Source organism: Calliphora vicina, chromosome 5, assembly GCF_958450345.1.
Source record: "Calliphora vicina chromosome 5, idCalVici1.1, whole genome shotgun sequence".
NCBI lineage: Eukaryota > Metazoa > Arthropoda > Insecta > Diptera > Calliphoridae > Calliphora > Calliphora vicina.
The window spans coordinates 17,155,360-17,175,468 of record NC_088784.1 but is presented as its reverse complement, the minus strand read 5'-3'; the positions used below and the strand labels follow the sequence as shown (position 1 = coordinate 17,175,468).

General features: G+C 26.4%; 1 protein-coding gene across 1 annotated transcript in view; it reads left to right on the top strand.

Annotated features, from left to right (window-relative positions):
* Cam (Calmodulin) overlaps window positions 1-20,109 on the top strand; it is a 45,016-nt gene that overhangs the window by 9,419 nt on the left and 15,488 nt on the right. Inside the window, exon 2 of the mRNA XM_065510636.1 lies at window positions 12,018-12,192. Within this exon, the coding sequence (XP_065366708.1) occupies window positions 12,018-12,192 (175 nt within the window). The remainder of the gene's footprint in view (window positions 1-12,017; window positions 12,193-20,109) is intronic.

Genomic DNA, 20,109 nt, shown 5'->3' with positions numbered 1-20,109 from the left:
TTTATTGATTTTTTGTACTTTAAAATTTCCCCATTTGTGGGATTTTATAATTCCTTTTAGGAATTTTGAAAATTTACATTTTTTTTCATAAAATATTACGTGGTTTTTATAATAAATAGATTTTTATTTGAAATCATACAAAATTTGTTTGATTTTTTGTGCTTTCATTGTTCCCCATTTGGGGGATTTTGTAATTTCTTTTAGGAATTTTTAAAATTTGATGCTTTTTCTAAAATATTATAAGGGCTTTATAAAAAAATTAATTTTATTTGATTTGAGAAAAAAATTTGTTGATTTTTTTAAACTTTTAACGTTTCCCCATTTCTGGGATTTTATAATTTCCTTTAGGAATTTTTAGATTTTGAGGATTTTATATAAAATACTAATTGGGGTATTTTTTAAATTTTATTTGGGGTTTCAATACTTTTTTACAATTTTGTTTTAAAAAAAAATTTTAAATTAAATTTAGGAATTGTATTTTTTTTTTGTTAAAAACTGAATTTTTATGCTAAGTACGGAATAAAATTTAAAAAATTGTTGAAATAATTCTTTTAAGAATTTAATGTTTTTGTCATTATTTTATTTAATAAATTTCCAAATGTTGTTTTTATTTGTGCTAATTTCCTTAATTTAAGTGATTTTTGGGTGATTATCCATTGACCCTCCCCCCTTTTCCCCTTTGTAATAATTACAGATAAACACGTTGGCATTCTGCTTATTTTCTTTTACTACTATTTTTCTTCATGCCTACTTTATTTGGCTTCTCTGCTAAAAAATGGGCGAAGAAGAAGTGTAAAATAAATTGAGGTTATTTTTTCTTTCTTTATTATTATTTTTAATACCCACCTCAGATGAACAATTTCTCGCTACAACATTAAAACATGATATAAACGTAAAAGAATTTTATTAGGAATTTCAAAGAATCAAGAAAGTATAGGAATAAAAATGTTTTGTTTAATTGTTCAAAAGAAATTAGCAGATATTTTTTCTTATTCTTCTTATTTTTTGCATTTACTTTTGTTTGTTATTATTTCGGCTTTTTTTTATTTTTTGCTTAACACACATACATACGAATTTAGCAACACACAAAACAAACCGTTTCGCTTGCTCTCTTAGTTTACTCTTGTTTTCTTGTCTCTCTCTCTCTTGAGGTTAACAGAACTCAACCGTTTGGCTTACATTTTATAATAAAGTAAAATATAAAGGAAAACAGATAAAAGAAGACCAAGTAATAAATTAAATAAAAAGAGGAGAAATTTTATAACGCTCTCTTGCTTTTAGGCTCTTCTCTTTAAATATCCCATGAAAAACAACCACTTTGCAACAAGAAAAAAAGCTTGTATGTGTTCAGCAACAACAAAAGCAACCAACGAACCAGCTTTTTTACTAGCAGCAACAATTTCTCCCATATGTTTTCGTTATATTTTTTGTTCTACCGTTTCGTACCGTTTCATTATGCCGCATTGCGGTTATTCTTATGTTTATATATTTTTATTCCTGCTTTTCTTTGTGTGTTTTTTTTTTCTTAGTTTTACTTGCTGTGTTTGTAGTATTTTTTTTTGTTGCTATTTTATCTTTGACTTTCGCATTTTTTTTTTATATTTTTTTGTCTGGCGTCCAAAGCAAAAACAACAAGAAAAAGAAACTTTATTAAAAAAATGTACCAAGTATTTAACAGATAAGCGCAACAACAATGAATAAAAATGCTTGGTGATTTGTTTGTGCAAAAAAAAAAGAGAAAATTCAGCGATAAACAACAAATTCTTGTTTTCTGCTTGATAACACTGGTTTTTTGAACTTTTTTTTTTTTTTTTTTTTTGCTTTCATTATTATTTGTTTGTTGTTTTTCTTTATGATTTTGTACATGTTATTGTTGCTGGTTGTTGGCTCATATTTTAATTTAATTATTTTATATGTCTACATATTTATTTTGTCGTTATTTTTTGTACAATATGTTGAGTTTATTTTTTTTGTTTAACGCTATGAAGTGTGATTTTTTTTAATGGAATTAGGTACATTTTTTTTATGGTTTTTAATTTTATTTTTTTCTGGAATTTTCATTTTAATGTATTTTTTTGGGGAATTTTTAAGGTATATTTAAGTTTTTATTGGTTTTATTGCAATTATATAGCAATTTAATTAGATAAATAGCTATTTTTCACCATATTTAAACATTTTTTTTAATTTTAAATGAAGTCATATAATTTTCCTACGTTTTCCCCCCCACCTACATCACTGTCTTTGTAATAAGATGCTGCTTATTTTTACAACGTTAGAAATACTCCCCTTTTTGCATCTCTGCACAACTCAGCAGCAGCAGAATTGCAAGAAGCAGCAGAAATGCAAAAAAGTAAACAAAAGAAATTAGTATCAATTTGTTTGGCAATTTTTGCATAAAAATATGTTAATAATTAAATAAATAGGAAACCAAGGTATAGAAATTTAAATAAATAATAAAGATGAATGTGTTAATATGTGTAATAATTAATAATTTAAACATTTATTTAGAAATTTTTTGATAATAGAAGTTTGAGACTGAACAAAGGTTTTTAGAATAGAATTTGTGGCAAGTTTTTCTTAAAATATGTTAAGCAATTAGTTATTATTAAAAATTATAGAAAATAAATGAGTTAATAAGTTTAATTAATTAATAAATTAAACATTTATTTAGAGTTTTTTGGCTAATAGTTAAAAAAAAGTTAACAAAAGTAAAATGGTGGAAATTTTTTTTATAAGTTCGGAATTATTAAATTATAAATAAAGAAATGATCTAATATGTTAATTAATTAATAATTTAAATAAATATTTATAGTTTTTTTTGATATAAAATAAATATAGAACCTGAAAACTAAAAGTTTTGAACAAAATAAAATTCATTCTTGTCGAGACAACCCAATTGGATTAAATAGATTAGATTTCCTTTAAAATGTTCAACCTAAATGCTGGCTAAAGTGTGAATAAGCTTAAACTTAATTAATTTTTAGGGCAGTGACCTGTAAAAGGCCAACAAAATAATGTATCCAAAGGAATAATCTGAGCCTAGTAGTACTTTAGAGTTGACAGCAAATATTTTTCTAAATTGAACGAAATTTTCTGGAAATTGAAGAGGAATTAACTGCCATTAACATGAAGTTAACATGTAACCAGTGTCGGTATAACTTATTACTCCAAACTGAACAAAAACTACTCAAGCAGCAAGTTCAAAACGTTTGCGAGAGGAAGCAGGATTCATTTAAAAGCAGGTAAAATGGATACGATCATTACTTGTGATGAAAAATAGATTCATGAGGATAACTCGAAGCGGAAAAGATCATATGTAAAACCCTGTCAACCAGCCAAATCGAATCCATGGCGCTAAGTTAATGCTCTGTTATGAGCTACTGAAATCTGACCATACCAACACAGGGAACCTGTAGCGATGCGTTTGAAGCGACCATTGTTCGAAATACGCCCAGCATATGCGGCCAAACATGAAGTCTTAATATTCCATAATGACAATGTTCGGCCAAATGTTGCAATACCTGTTAAAATGTATCTAGAATTAAGTGGTTGGGAAGTTTTGCCTCTAAATTGGTTTGATTTATTCTTGGCATCAAAAGATGAGCAGTTCTTTTTACTCGGAATCCACATGATGTAGACGACTCTATCGTCGAGTCTTTAATCTTGTTTCAAGTGTTTTCTATAGTCAATTCCAGCCAGTCTCATCAGTAAGCCTCTCTCGTATCTATTGGCGTCTCTAGTTTCCTCTCTAGTCCGTCTCGTATCTAGTCGCGTCTATAGTTTCGTTTCCAGACTAGTCTCTAGTCTAGTCTCTAGTCTAGTCTCTAGTCTAGTCTCTAGTCTAGTCTCTAGTCTAGTCTCTAGTCTAGTCTCTAGTCTAGTCTCTAGTCTATTCTCTAGTCTATTCTCTAGTCTATTCTCTAGTCTAGTCTCTAGTCTAGTCTCTCGTCTAAACTCTAGTCTAGAGACTAGTCAAGTCTCTAGTCTCGTCTCAAGTCTTGTTTTGATGATCTTTTCTCTCCCATTGTTGCTCGCATTGCTCAATATTTTCTTTGAACTAGACAACATTGAAGAAAACAACACTGCTGATAGCTATGAGAGCCGATCACTGATTTAGAAAGTTGTATTGTATTGACTACCTTCTAATTAACATTGAATACAAATTAAGGAAAAACATTACACTTTTAAATATGCTACAAATTAATAGCTATTAGCAACAAACAACAACCCTTAACAAATGTATTTATTAGTATGAATAACACAATTGAGTACAGCTGGTTCCTAGAAAAAAGTCGACAATATGAGCTCATAAATATAATTGATGGCATGTGATAACGTTTATTTCCTATTTCGTTTTGATTTTTTTTTTATTTTAGTTCAGTTCACTTGTATTTTATCAATTATAACTATGATTTATTTATTAATTTTATGTGTTTTTTTTTGGTATAAATAGGTCAATACATAATTATAATTCAAGAGCGTTTTTATATATGAAATAAATTATAGGTGAAAAATATTAGTCATTTTTTTAAAGGTATTAATAATGTAATAAACGAAAGGCTTTTGTTTCAAATGAATATTCTATGTTAATAAAATTAATAATAATTATGCATAATTAATTGTCCTTTACTGTATTAAGAAATGAAAGAAAAATGTTACAGCCCTCCAAATTTAGGTTTAAAACATTTTACTTATAGACGATTTTGTAAAGTTCTAAAGGCTTGTTTAGTTTTGAATAACAATTTTGAAAAAATTCATCTAACTTAGTTAAATTAAATTTAAACTTTGTTTAAACACTAAACTGAGTAGATCAAAAATACAGTTTAAGAAAACTGCTAGTTTAAACTTTGTTTAAACACTCTCTAAACCAAGAGATCTTAATTAAACTTAATACATATTCGATTTTATAATCATTTGCTATTAATTAACGTAAATAATTTTAATATAATTGTTTAAATAGGCCAAAACCTTTTATATAAACCAATTGTCTGTGTTTTTTGGAATTTCGTTTAATAAAATTTTACTTGAGAGAGAGCATGATTTGTTTATTAATTAAGAGACATTTTACTAGTCAGTTATACATACATATATGGCTTAGTTTACGTGTTTAAAATTTTGAAAATTTTGCAACTTTTTTTCCAAATAAAAAAATATTTAAAGCAATTTATTAAATATTTAAAAAGTTTTCTTTAACACAAAATTGGCAACTATTAAAAAAACTAAAGTTTAGCATGATTTTCATTAAATTCAATTAATTTGATCAATTTTTCGATGTTCGAATATTCGAACTTGATTTCAAATTTTTCGAAATTGCAAAATTTTAGCAAAAATTTTATTTTTACTAAATTTTACACTATATTTAAATTACAAACATTTTAATTGATGTTGGAAAATTCGAACTTGATTTTGAATTTTTCGAAATTCCAAAATTTTAACAAAAATTCAAATTTATAATTTATTTTAAATAAATTTACAAAAATCTTTTAATTTTAAATTTTTTTAGTGAATTTTGAAAATTCGAAATTGATTTCATATTTTTCGAAATTCCAAAATCTTGGCAAAATTCTAAGTTTTTACATGGTTTTAAATATATTTGAATTTTCCAGCAATTTTAGTGATGTTCGAAAATTCGAACTTGATTTTAGATTTTTCGAAATTTAAAATTAGCAAAAAAATCTAATTTTTCGAAATTCCAAAATTCAAATTTTTTACATTGTTTTAAATAAATTTCGAAATATAGTTGAATTTCCAGCAATTTTATTGAATTTCGAAAATTCGAATTTGATTTTGAATTTTTGAAATTCCAAAGTTTTAACAAAAATTAAAATTTATACGTTATTTTAAATAAATTTTAACGAATATTTTAATTTTAAACATCTTAAGTGAAATTCGAAAATTCGGACTTGATTAGGAATTTTTCGAACATCCGAAATCTTCTAATTTTCTACATTATTTTAAATAAATTTCAAAATATATTTGAATTTCCAGCTATTTTAGTGATGTTCGAAATTTCGAACTTGATTTTGAATTTTTCGAAATTCTAAAATCTTGGCAAAATTCAAATTTGTTTACATTGCTTCAATTAATTTCAAAATATATTTAAATTTCCAGCAATTTTAGCTATATTCGAAAATTCGAACTTGATTTTGTATTTTTCGAAATTCCAAAAATCTTGGCCAAATTCAAATTTTTTACATTGTTTTAAATAAATTTCGAAATATAGTTGAATTTTTAGCAATTTTAGCAATGTTCGAAAATTCAAAATTAATTAGAAATTTTTCGAAATTCCAAAATCTTGCAAAAAATTCTAATTTATATTTTATTTCAAATAAATTTAGGAGTATAGTACAATTTCCAATATTTTTAGTGATGTTCGAAAATTCGAACATAATTTCGAATTTTTCGAAATTCAAAAATCCAAGTAAAAATCAAATTTTTGGCTTCTTGTTTACAAAATAAACCTCTGTTTTCTTTAAATAATTGTTTAAAAACATGATTTGTTTGGATCCATTGAACTAGTTCTCTTGTTAACTACCAAGGACTAGTCTAGTAATTACCTGGTTATACTTATATTGATTTCATTCAAGTCTTATGTATTTTATGTGTTTGTTTTAAATTATAAATAATTTTCTTGTTGCCCATGAAAGATTGTAATTTATTTAGTCATAAATTTTAATAAAATTTGTTGATATTTTTTTTCTAAAGGCATAATAACAATAAAATAAGAAATAAATATAGAAAGAAGTATGGCATTTTATAATGATGATTATGCTGCAATATTACCACAATTTATGGGATTTTATATATAATATTTCCATAAAAAGCCACAGCAATATTTAACGATAAGAAAAAGAATTTAACCATAGTTATTAAACTTTTAATATAAAATTGAGGTAGAAATAAATATTATAAAATTAATTGCTGATTAGATTTTTTTTCTAAACAATTTAATTAATCCTTTTGATTAGAGAGGTTTGGTTAAAGAAAGCGATAAGATTTTGAATGTAAAAATAAATTTGTTTTCAAGTATTTATTAGTTTTTATATCTGGTTTTTTTTGTATTACTTTTTTTTTTTAGTTTTCATTTTTATTTGCATTTTTATGTATGTTTGTTTAAGTTAATGAATCAACTTTTTAAGTTTTTTTTTTTTGCTTTTTCTGTTTGTTAATTTCTATTTTTTGCTGTTAATTTTATTTTATCGTTTTTTTCTAAATAAAACAAATGATTGTGTTTTTAGTATTTTTGTGTTGGTTGGTTGGTTGGTGGTTGTAGCTAAAACTTGACTCGGCTCATTATTATGAAAATGAATCATATTGTTTTATTTAAAAATGAATATAGAAAATGCTACAATAAATCTGTAGTACAGTGTTAGGCATAAAATTAGGAAATAAATAAAATATTTGAAGTTTTTTTTTTTTTCATAAATTACATTAAAAATAAAGAATTTTTGCGAAGTTCGAAAAATTCGAATTTTCGAAGATGTATAGAAATGATCTAAATTCAATTGTATGAAAGAATTTTTAAAAAATAAAGAAAAAAAATGGATTTTTGCTAAGATTTTGGAATTTCGAAAAATTCGAAATTATGTTCGAATTTTCGAACATCACTAAAATTTAAGGGAATTTAAATATAAACATAAATTTATTTAAAATATAGTAAAAAAAATTAATTTCTACTAAGATTTTGGAATTTCGAAAAATTCGAAATTATGTTCGAATTTTCGAACATCACTAAAATTAATGGAAATTTAATTATAGGTTTAAAAAGTATTTAAAATAGAGACAAAAATTTAAATTTTACTAGAATTTTTGAATTTTTGCTATAATCGAAAAATTCGAAAATAAGATCGAATTTTCGAAGATCTTTAGAAATTATCTAAATTCAATTATATGAAAGAATTTTTAAAAAATAAAGAAAAAAATTGGATTTTTGCTAAGATTTTGGAATTTCGAAAAAATCGAAATCATGTTCGAATTTTCGAACATCACTAAAATGAATGAAAATTTAATTATAAACTTAAATTTATTTAAAATATAGTCAAAAAAATAAATTTCTACTAAGATTTAAGAACTTCGAAAAATTCGAAATTATGTTCGAATTTTCAAACATCACTAAAATGAATGGAAATTTAATTATAGGTTTAAAAATATTTAAAATAGAGACAAAAATTTAAATTTTACTAGAATTTTTGAATTTCGAAAAATTTCAAATCGTGTTCGAATTTTCGAACATGACTAAAAATGCTTGAAATTTCAATATATTTTAAAATTATTTAAAATATAGTCAAAAAATAAATTTCTACTAAGATTTGGGAATTTCGAAAAATTCGAAATTATGTTCGAATTTTCGAACATCACTAAAATTAATGGAAATTTAATTATAGGATTAAAAATATTTAAAATAGAGACAAAAATTTAAATTTTACTAGAATTTTGTGAATTTCGAAAAATTTTAAATCGTGTTCGAATTTTCGAACATCACTAAAAATGCTTGAGATTTCAATATACTCTTGAATTTATTTAAAATATAGCAAAAAATATATTTTTTTCTAAGATTTTGAAATTTCGAAAATTCGAAATCAATTTTGAATTTTCGAAAATCACTAGAAAGTATGGAAATTCAATTGTATTGAACAATCTTTAAAAAATAAAGAAAAAAATGGATTTTTTTTAAGATTTCTGAATTTTGAAAAATTCGAAATTATGTTCGAATTTTCGAACATTACTAAAAAACTTGGAAATTGAAATATACACTTGAATTTATTTCAAATATAGTAAAAAATAAATTTTTACTAAGAATTTCGAAAAATTCGAAAATAAGTTTAAGTTGGATTTAAAGCTTAAATTTTTCTGGAATTACGTTGATTTTGTTTACTGTTTCTATTGCAATTGCTTAAACTGTGTACTGTACAGATACATTCATATGTACATTCATATATTATAATGTCAGTGTAGTTTTAAGTTAAACTCATCGTCATCATGATCATTTTTCTAAAATAAAACGCACACATTTCATACATACATACATTCATTGCATGATGAATAATATACACTTATTGTTTTTCTGTTTTTTTTTCGTTCAATACTTTTGAACAAATATTTAAATATCGATATTTGATCTAAAAAAAATAACGAACTATAAACGTAAACAACTGTTTTTTTGTATGCAATAAATATTTGTCAGAGATCTAGCTATACTTTTATTATATGCAAATACATGTTAATAATATACGCATCATTTTCATCTTTCTTTTGCAACAAAAAGAAACGTTGTTTTTTTCCATTTCCACTCAATAATAACGATGTTAATAATAAGGTTTATTCATTTATTCATTCATTGATTCATTAGATGGATGTCTAATTTTTTTTTTGCGCTTCAGGTATGCAAATATCATTAGCATATTTTAGGCATTTGCTGACGTCAGTTTTTTTGTCGTTTCAATATTCTATTTGTCGTCTTTTCATTTGTGTGTGTAATTGGCACCTATGAGAACATATTTTTGTAATTTAACACCTTTTTTTGCTACAAAGTTATTGTTGTTTGTAGACACAATAAGAGACTTTAATAATAATCATTCTTCAAGGGGGAATTAAATTTGCAAAAAAATGCTGTAAAGAATTTAATGTTCTGGAATTTTTCAACATTTTATATTTGTTTTTTTCATTGTTCCCATAATTTTTGTTTGATAACTTGATTTCCGGCATTTTTAGAGAATTTCGAAAATTCGAACATAATTTCGGAATTTTCGAAATTCAAAAATCTTGGTAAAACTCTTAAGTTTTTACTTTATTTTTAATAAATTTAATTTAATTCTTTAATTCCCATAATTTTTTGAAATGTTCGAAAATTCGAACATAATTTCAAAATTCGAAAATATTGATAAAATTCAGATTTTTTACTTTATTTCATACACTGTATGCTTTTATTGAGATTTCCAGCATTTTTGGTGATGTTCGAAAATTCGAACATAATTTCGAAATTTTTCGAACTTCAAAACTCTAAGTAAAAATCACATTTTTGAATTTATGTTCAATAAATTTAAATTTAGTTTTTAATTTTCAGCATTTTTTATGTTCGAAAATTCGAACTTAATTTCGAATTCAAAAATCCTTGCAAAAATTTAAGTTTTTACTTTATTTTCAAAAAATTTTAAAGTATATTTAGATTTGCAGCGTTTTTATTAATGTTCGAAACTTCGAACTTAATTTCGAAATTCTTGAAATTCAAGAAACTTGGTAAAAAATACAATTTTTGACCTTATTTTAAATAAAATTAAATGAATTTCTCAATTTCCAAAAATTTTTGAGATGTTCGAAAATTCGAACTTAATTTCGAATTTTTCAAAATTCACAAATTTTGGTAGAAATCTAGGATTTTACTTTTTTAATAAAATAAAATGAATTTTTCAATTTTCAATATTTTTTTAGATGTTTGAAAATTCGAACTTAATTTCGAATTTTTCGAAATTCAAAATTTTTGGTAGAAATCTAAGTTTCTACTTTATTTTCAATAAAATTAAATATATTTTTAAATAATATATTTCCATCATTTTTTGTTATGTTCGAAAATTCGAACTTAATTTAAAATTTTTCGAAATTCAAAAATCTTGGTAAAAATCTAAGTTTTACTTTATTTTCAATAAAATTAAATATATTTTTCAATTTCCAATATTTTTTGATATGTTCGAAAATTCGAACTTAATTTCGAATTTTTCGAAATTCAACAATCTTGGTAGAAATCTAGGATTTTACTTTTTTAATGAAATTAAATGTATTTTTCAATTTCCAATATTTTTTTTAGATGTTTGAAAATTCGAACTTAATTTCGAATTTTTCGAAATTCAAAAAAACCATAATTTTTACTTTATTTTCAATAAAATTAAATGTATTTTTCAATTTCCAATATTTTTAGTAGTGTTCGAAAATTCGGACTTAATTTCGAATTTTTCGAAATTCAAAAATCTTGGTAAAAACCATATTTTTTACTTTATTTTCAGTTCAATTAAATCTATATTTCAATTTTCAATATTTTTAGTAGTGTTCGAAAATTCGAACTTAATTTCGAATTTTTGGAAATTCAAAAATCTTGGTAAACCATAATTTTTACTTTATTTTCATTAAAATTAAATCTATATTTCAATTTCCAGCATTTTTTGTTATGTTCGAAAATTCGAACTTAATTTCGAATTTTTCGAAGTTCAAGAATATTGGTAAAAACCAAATTTTTTACTTTATTTTCAATAAAATTAAATCTATATTTCAATTTCCAACATTTTTTGTTGTGTTCGAAAATTCGAACTTAATTTCGAATTTTTCGAAATTCAAAAATCTTGGTAAAAACCATAATTTTTACTTTATTTTCAATAAAATTAAATCTATATTTCAATTTCCAGCATTTTTTGTTATGTTCGAAAATTCGAACTTAATTTCGAATTTTTCGAAATTCAAGAATCTTGGTAAAAACCAATTTTTTTACTTTATTTTCAATAAAATTAAATCTATATTTCAATTTCCAAAATTTTTTGTTCGAATTTTTGGATAATGTTTTTTTTTTTTAAGTTATTTATTAAATTTGAAGTTAGAATCTTTTGAATATTATTATATTTTATGTATCTGGCAATTGTCTCCTAACAGTCTTTTTATGTTGCCTACAATTTATTCAAGTTATAGATTTTTATTCCATGTTGAGTTTGCATATTACTTTGTTTCAAATTTTTGAATTATTTAAAAAAACACAAAGGCATACGATTTACAATTCAAATTTTTGATTTCTATACAAATAAACTGACACAATAAAATTGTTGGAAGAAGAAAAAAAAACCAAACTCTGATTTATAACAGTTTTATTATTTCTGTATTTAACGGTTTTGTGGTTTTAATATTTTTTGCTACTAAACAGATTTTATTGGAAAAGCCCGTGAACAATGGTGGGGTTTTTTTAAAGTTCTTTAGATGTTTCTAAAAAAAAAGGTTTTGGTTTTTTTTACATTATTAACTTTTTGCTTTCTTTATTATAGGCCGATCAACTAACAGAAGAACAAATCGCTGAATTCAAAGAAGCATTCTCACTTTTCGATAAAGATGGTGATGGCACCATCACAACAAAGGAATTGGGCACAGTCATGAGATCGCTCGGTCAAAATCCCACAGAAGCTGAATTGCAGGACATGATCAATGAAGTCGATGCTGATGGTAAGCAAATATTTTTTAAACTATTTTAATCATATTTATTAGAACAATAAGGCCACAGAGGAACATAAATTAAAAACAAAAGTTTTCCAAAGTTTAACCAACTAAGATTCTCTGTTAAACTTCTCATTATATTAGGTTTAAACTAAAGTTAAACCAATGTCATTGCTTGTAATATAACCGAGATTTCTTGTTTAATAAAACGCCCCAAACCTTTTAACTTCTCCTTGAACTTTTTTTTATAGATTTTTAATGCGATTTAATCTTTATAACAAATTTCATTTAATACTTTTGTTATTATTACTTTTATTTTTTTTGTTAATTTATTTCTATATTGATTTAATATTATGGTGGAACAAAAAAAACATATCGAATGTTTTTCTTGTCTGTCCCTTAAATATTCGCGTTTTCTTTTTTGATTTTCTCTATAATTTTTATGGTTTTTCTAAGTGTGTGTTGTCATGGTTGCTGGCTTTTTTTATTTCTGTTTATTTTCATTTAATTCTATATAAATATTTATGGTAGCTGTTTTTTTTTTTGTTGTGTGTTTCAGATTAATGTTATTTATTTCCACGTGCGTTTTATTCTTTCTTAACTTAATTTAGTTGTTATTGTTTACTGTAGTTCAATTTAAGGGGATAGATTTTGTTAAAAATCAGGGAGGGCTAATGAATTTGCCTTGTTTCTGTGAGAAGCAACTTTTCTATAAGAAAACTTGCTTCTTGATGAAGCAACTTTTCTATAAGAGAACTTGCTTCGTGATGAAGCTATTTTCTTTTCTTTAAGAAACAACTTTTCTATGGAAAACTTGCTTCTTTGAGAAGCAACTTTTCTATGGAACTTGCTTCTTTGAGAAGCAACTTTTCTATGGTACTTGTTTCTTTAAGAAGCTTCTTAAAGAAGCAACTTTCCTATGGAAAACTTGCTTCTTTAAGAAGCAACTTTTCTATGGAAAACTTGCTTCTTTAAGAAGCAACTTTTCTATGGAAAACTTGCATCTTTGAGAAGCAACTTTTCTATGGAAAACTTGCATCTTTAAGAAGCAACTTTTTTATGGAAAACTTGCATCGTTAAGAAGCAACTTTTTTATGGAATTCGTGCATCTTTAAGAAGCAACTTTTTTATGGAATTCTTGCATCTTTAAAAAGCAACTTTTCTATGAAAAACTTGCATCTTTAAGCAGCAACTTTTCTATGGAAAATTTGCATCTTTAAGAAGCAACTTTTCTATGGAAAATTTGCATCTTTAAGAAGCAACTTTTCTATGGTAAACTTTCTGCTTTAAGAAGCAACTTTCCTATGGAAAACTTGCTTCTTTGAGAAGCAACTTTTCTATGGAAAACTTGCTGTTTTAAGAAGCAACTTTTCTATGGAAAATTTGTTTCTTAATAAAGATACTTTCTTATAGAAAACTTGCTTCTTGATGAAGCAACTTTCTTATGGAAAACTTGATTCTTTATGAAGCAACTTTCTTGTAGGAATCTTGCTTCTTTATGAAGCAACTTTCTTGTAGGAAACTTGCTTCTTTAAGAAGCAACTTTCTTGTAGGAAACTTGCTTCTTTAAGAAGCAACTTTCTTATAGGAAACTTGCTTCTTTAAGAAGCAACTTTTCTATGGAAAACTTGCTTCTTTAAGAATCAGCTTTTCTATGGAAAACTTGCATCTTTGAGAAGCAACTTTTCTATGGAAAACAAGTTCTGTTCTAGTTCTGTTTTAGTTCTGTTTTAGTTCTGTTTTAGTTCTGTTCTAGTTCTGTTCTAGTTCTGTTCTAGTTCTGTTCTAGTTCTGTTCTAGTTCTGTTCTAGTTCTGTTCTAGTTCTGTTCTAGTTCTGTTCTAGTTCTGTTCTAGTTCTGTTCTAGTTCTGTTCTAGTTCTGTTCTAGTTCTGTTCTAGTTCTGTTCTAGTTCTGTTCTAGTTCTGTTCTAGTTCTGTTCTAGTTCTGTTCTAGTTCTGTTCTAGTTCTGTTCTAGTTCTGTTCTAGTTCTGTTCTAGTTCTGTTCTAGTTCTGTTCTAGTTCTGTTCTAGTTCTGTTCTAGTTCTGTTCTAGTTCTGTTCTAGTTCTGTTCTAGTTCTGTTCTAGTTCTGTTCTAGTTCTGTTCTAGTTCTGTTCTAGTTCTGTTCTAGTTCTGTTCTAGTTCGTTCTAGTTCGTTCTAGTTCTGTTCTAGTTCTGTTCTAGTTCTGTTCTAGTTCTGTTCTAGTTCTGTTCTAGTTCTGTTCTAGTTCTGTTCTAGTTCTGTTCTAGTTCTGTTCTAGTTCTGTTCTAGTTCTGTTCTAGTTCTGTTCTAGTTCTGTTCTAGTTCTGTTCTAGTTCTGTTCTAGTTCTGTTCTAGTTCTGTTCTAGTTCTGTTCTAGTTCTGTTCTAGTTCTGTTCTAGTTCTGTTCTAGTTCTGTTCTAGTTCTGTTCTAGTTCTGTTCTAGTTCTGTTCTAGTTCTGTTCTAGTTCTGTTCTAGTTCTGTTCTAGTTCTGTTCTAGTTCTGTTCTAGTTCTGTTCTAGTTCTGTTCTAGTTCTGTTCTAGTTCTGTTCTAGTTCTGTTCTAGTTCTGTTCTAGTTCTGTTCTAGTTCTGTTCTAGTTCTGTTCTAGTTCTGTTCTGTTCTAGTTCTGTTCTAGTTCTGTTCTAGTTCTGTTCTAGTTCTGTTCTAGTTCTGTTCTAGTTCTGTTCTAGTTCTGTTCTAGTTCTGTTCTAGTTCTTTTCTAGTTCTGTTCTAGTTCTGTTCTAGTTCTAGTTCTGTTCTAGTTCTTTTCTATGCGAAAACGTCAAGAAAACTTGACTCTTTGGAGGGCAACTTTTCTATCAAAATGTTGCCTCTTCCGTAGGCATTTTTTCTATGGAAAAGTTGCCTCTTTTGAGGGCAACTATTGTAGGGCTTATTTAAAATTCATTTAGCCCCCCTTAATTAAGAATTGAATATTCTTCAAGACCAATACGATTAAAATTTCAAGTTGTTTAACAGCTAGTGTAAAAAATTAATCGTGTAGCTAGACTGATGAGATAAACGTGCGGGCAAAATGCTTGAGGCAATTTAGTTAGTCTACACAATGTAGTAGTGATGAATGTTTGATTTTCTAAAAAATAATAAATATTAGCTGATTATTATTTGTATTTTGTTGCTATTTTTTATCTAAGTAGACATAAATTTTCAAAATATTTTTTTTTTTTCGATTTTTTTTTATAGTAACAGTAACACATTATTAAACGACTACATTTAAATGGTACACAAAATTCAGTGTAAGACTTTCATTTTAATTTGCTAGAAGCTTTCAGTGGGCTATTGGTGAAATGTGTGGGAGAGGTAGGAGGAGGGGGCTCGGTCTACATCATTTTGTTGTTCTTTTCTTCTCATTAACTGCAAAATAAGAACATTTCTATTATTGCTATTTTATGACTTGAAATAATACTTGTGTTTTTCTTTTGTAAAAAATTTTTTTTTTGAAGAATAAATTAATGGAATTGTATTTGTCTTAATGTGAGTTTAGTGAAAGTGGCTATGAATTTCTTAATAATAAAAATTAAAATGATTTTTTTTTTGTTTGATTTTTTCTGGAAAGTGGCAGAACATATTTCTTTTGCTTGTTTTAGTAATAAATTTAAAATTGTTAGAATAAATATGGCTGTTAATTATTTTTTCTAATAATTTTATAGCAAAAGTTTAGTGATTTGTTAAAGAATTTGCAGCATGTTTGAGCATGTTTTCCAGAATAGGGCAGTAGATAGTTGGTGCAAGAAAAAACAATTTATTAAATTGCCCTTAAAGGAAAAGGGGGTTCCTTTTGCTATATTAAATTTCATTGTTAACTTATGAGCTAGTTCAGGATATTATCCTGCGCATGTCCTTGATTTATTAAAGTATCCTTGCTTTTTGTCATATGGCTCATAAATTTTGTAATATCAAACCAAATCCCGGGTAAAAAATCTGCAACAAATAAAGCATAGATTTCAATCCCTAAAAAATCACTAAATTTAACAAAAGAAATCCATGGCAATCTTTTGTTGTTCCAGTATGTATCACAACAACCCCTGATTTACCAAATCAACCACCACCAACCAGCCCTTAGAAGGAAAACATTAAAACACGAGACAAAAAGAAAACTTTAAGCCCCCAGGGAGTTTAAACCAATACACCACCTCCTCTTCCTACTGCCTTTATGAATAATATTTATGATAAAAAAGTAATGGGGGGACTTTACAGCCCCCCCGGGAGTTTAAAACTAATTCACCCTCTCTCTTCGAATATTTGTATTATAAAAATGCTAATTTTGTTATTATATTCTTTGAGTCTTTACTATTTTTTATTTGTTATTTTAATAAAAAAAAAACTCTATGGTGAAATTCTTTATGAATTTCTCATTTCAAATACTAATAATTCTATGCATATTTCTTGGGATACTTGTGGCTGTCGACTACAGCAGCAGCAGTAGTAGCAGCATCATCAGACATTAGAGGATTTTAACCTTTCCAAAAATAAACTTTTATTCTTTTTTGTTGCTGTTGTTCTTAATATATTGTACGTATATTCTAAATTGCCAAGCAAGCAAGAAAAATTAAATTTTTAGCGAGCCATGGGATGCACATAAATGAAATGACATTTTTAATGAAAGATTTTTTTTTTTTTCTCTCTGTTTGATTTTCTAGCTGTTGTAAGAGGGGCGTGAGGTTTTTTGTTTTTAAAAAATAAATTACGCTAAACTATTTTTAAATGAGAAATTTTTATGAATAAATTGTAAAAAGTTGAAAACAATTGCAAAAAACATAGAACCCTCACATCCCCCATCCATAACCCCTTTAAATATTTTGTTAAACATCTGCTTTTTTTTATACTGGTTCATTTCAAACAAAGGCAATTTAATTAGGTATCTAACAAATCAATAAAGTTTTTAAAAATTTTAATGGAATTTTGCTTAAGAATTTATTAAATTTCTTGTAAAATGGAGGGGGGATTTAAAGCCTCTACTTCATAAAAAAGTAATTTTATACCCGCAATCAAAAAAGAAGGAAACAATTTGTAACATTTTGGTCGTAGAACCAAAAATTATATATATTCTGGGTCCTCATAAGATTCTAAGACGATCTAGTATGTCCATCCGTCTGTCCGTCCGTCTGTTGAAAACACGATAGGGCCCAATCGAATGGAGCTAACTGGCTGAAATTTTCCACAAAATTCTCTATGTATGAATTACTATATATTGCAATATAGAAATCTTTGCTTTAGACTTCACTTAAGCTTTAACCCCCCGGGGGTGCTACTTCATAATGTTGGAATTTGTATGAATTTTACATTGCAATTGAATAATGTTGTATTAAAAAGCTAATTTTTCGAATTTAGTTGAAGTATACTTTGCTTTTACGCTGTAAACCCCCAGTGGGACCTTTTCGTAATACCCGCAATCAAAAAAGAAGGAAAGAATTTGCAACATCACAACGAAATATTGGTCGTAGAACCAAAAATTATATATATTCTGGGTCCTCATAAGATTCTAAGACGATCTAGTATGTCCATCCGTATGTCTGTCCGTCTGTTAAAACACTATAGGGCCCAAACGAATGGAGCTAGCTGGCTGAAATTTACCACAAATTCTCTCTGTATGAATTACTATATATTGCAATTTAAAAATCTTTGCTTTAGGCTTCACTTAAGCTTTAACCCCCTGGGGGTGCCACTTCAAAATGTTGGAATTTGTATGAATTTTTCATTGCAATTGAATAATGTTGTATTAAAAAGCATATTTTTCGAATTTAGTTGAAGTATACTTTGCTTTTACGCTGTAAACCCCCAGGGGGACTTTTCGTAATGTAGGAATTTTAATGAATTTTGTATTTCAATTCAGTAATTTTATCTTTCATGGAACACTAACCTCTGTTGTAACATGAATATTTATATTGTTTAGCAATAAAAAAAAAAAATTCGAACAAAAATTTTGAAAGAAATTCTTCAACAAAAAGTAATTTTATTCCCACAGAGGGAAATAAAGCTCTAAATGGGCTTGAAGAATTGAAAATCGTATAGATTTTTATGAATTCAATATTGTTTTTTGCAAAATACTTGATTTTTGACTTAGATCCCCAGGGGGACCTTTTCTTAATAAACCAATTTGTGTGAATTTGTTTATTCCCAATTCAATAATGATTGATTTCGAATTAGATTACAATGTAGAGCCCGAAATATTCCATAAAAAAACATTTTTCAAACAAAATTTTTTAAACGACTTCTTTAACAAAAAGTATTTTTTTCCTTAGGGAGTGAAAACAAACGTCTAAAGGGGCTTTACACAGGGAAAATTGTATAGATTTGTAAGAATTCGACAATGTTCTTTGAAAATCTTTGTTTTTGAAGCAAATTAAGCCAAAACCCCCAGGGGGACCTTTTCATAATAAAAGAATTTCTAGGATTTTGGAGGAAATTTATATTTCAATTCAATATTATGCTTTTTTAATTGATATTACACATACAGTAACTTTTTAAGTTACATTTTTTAGCAATATTCCATAAAAAAAATTTTCGAACAAAAGTTTTGAAACGGCTTCTTTAACAAAAATTAATTTTTTCCTTAGGGAGTCAAAACAAACGTCTAAAGGGGTTTTACGAAGAAAAAATCATATAGATTTGTAGGAATTCGTAATTGTCATTCGAAAATTTTGGTTTTTTTTAAATAAATTAAGCCATAACCCCCCAGGGGGACCTTTTCATAATTAACGAATTTGTATGAATTTTTTTACCAATTCAATAAAATGTTCTGTTTCGATTCAGATTACAAAAAGAGCTCCCCTATAGCAACAATAATTTTGCTTAAATCTGAAAAATTCCATTTTTGGAAAAAAGAATTTGAAACGGCTTCTTCAACAAAAAGTAATTTTTTCCTCAGAAAGTAAAAACAAACTACTAAAGGGGCTTTACGAAGGGAAAATCACATAGATTTGTAAGAATTTGACATTGTTATTGGAAAATCTTTGTTTTTTGAAGTAAATTAAGCAAGAAACCCCCAGGGGGACCTCTTCATAATTAATGAATTTGTATGAATTTTGTTACCAATTCAATAAAATGTTCTGTTTCGAATCAGATTACAAAAAAAGAGCACCCTGTAGGAACAATAATTTTGCTTAAATCTGATAAATTCCATTTTTGGAAAAAAAAATTTGAAACGGCTTCTTCAACAAGTAATTTTTTCCTCAGGAAGTGAAAACAAACTACTAAAGGGGCTTTACGAATAGAAAATCGTATAGATTTGTAAGAAATCGACATTGTTATTTCAAAATCTTTGTTTTTTGAAGTAAATTAAGCTAGAAACCCCCATGGGGACCTCTTCATAATTTACGAATTTGTATGAATTTTGTTCCCAATTCAATAAAATGTTCTATTACGAATCAGATGACAATAAAGGGGGCCCCTGTTGCAACAATAATTTTTCTTAAATCTGATAAATTCCATTTTTGGAAAAAAAAATTACTCTTCAACAAAAAGTAATTTTTTTCTCAGGCAGTGAAAAGAAACTACTAAAGGGGCTTTGCACAGGGAAAATCTTATAGATTTGTAGGAATTCGTAATTGTCATTTGAAAATTTTGGTTTTTTGAAGTAAATTAAGCAAGAAACCCCCAGGGGGACCTTTTCATAATTTACGAATTTGTATGAATTTTGTTTCCAATTCAATAAAATGTTCTGTTTCGAATCAGATTACAAAAAAAGAGCACCCTGTAGCAACAATTTGGAAAAAAAAATTTTGAAACGGCTTCAACAAAAAGTAATTTTTTCCTCAGGAAGTGAAAACAAACTACTTAAGGGGCTTTACGAATAGAAAATCAAATAGATTTTTAAGAATTCCACATTGTTATTTGAAAATTTTGGTTTTTTGAAGTAAATTAAGCCATAACCCCTCATGGGGACCTTTTCATAATTAACGAATTTGTATGAATTTTGTTACCAAT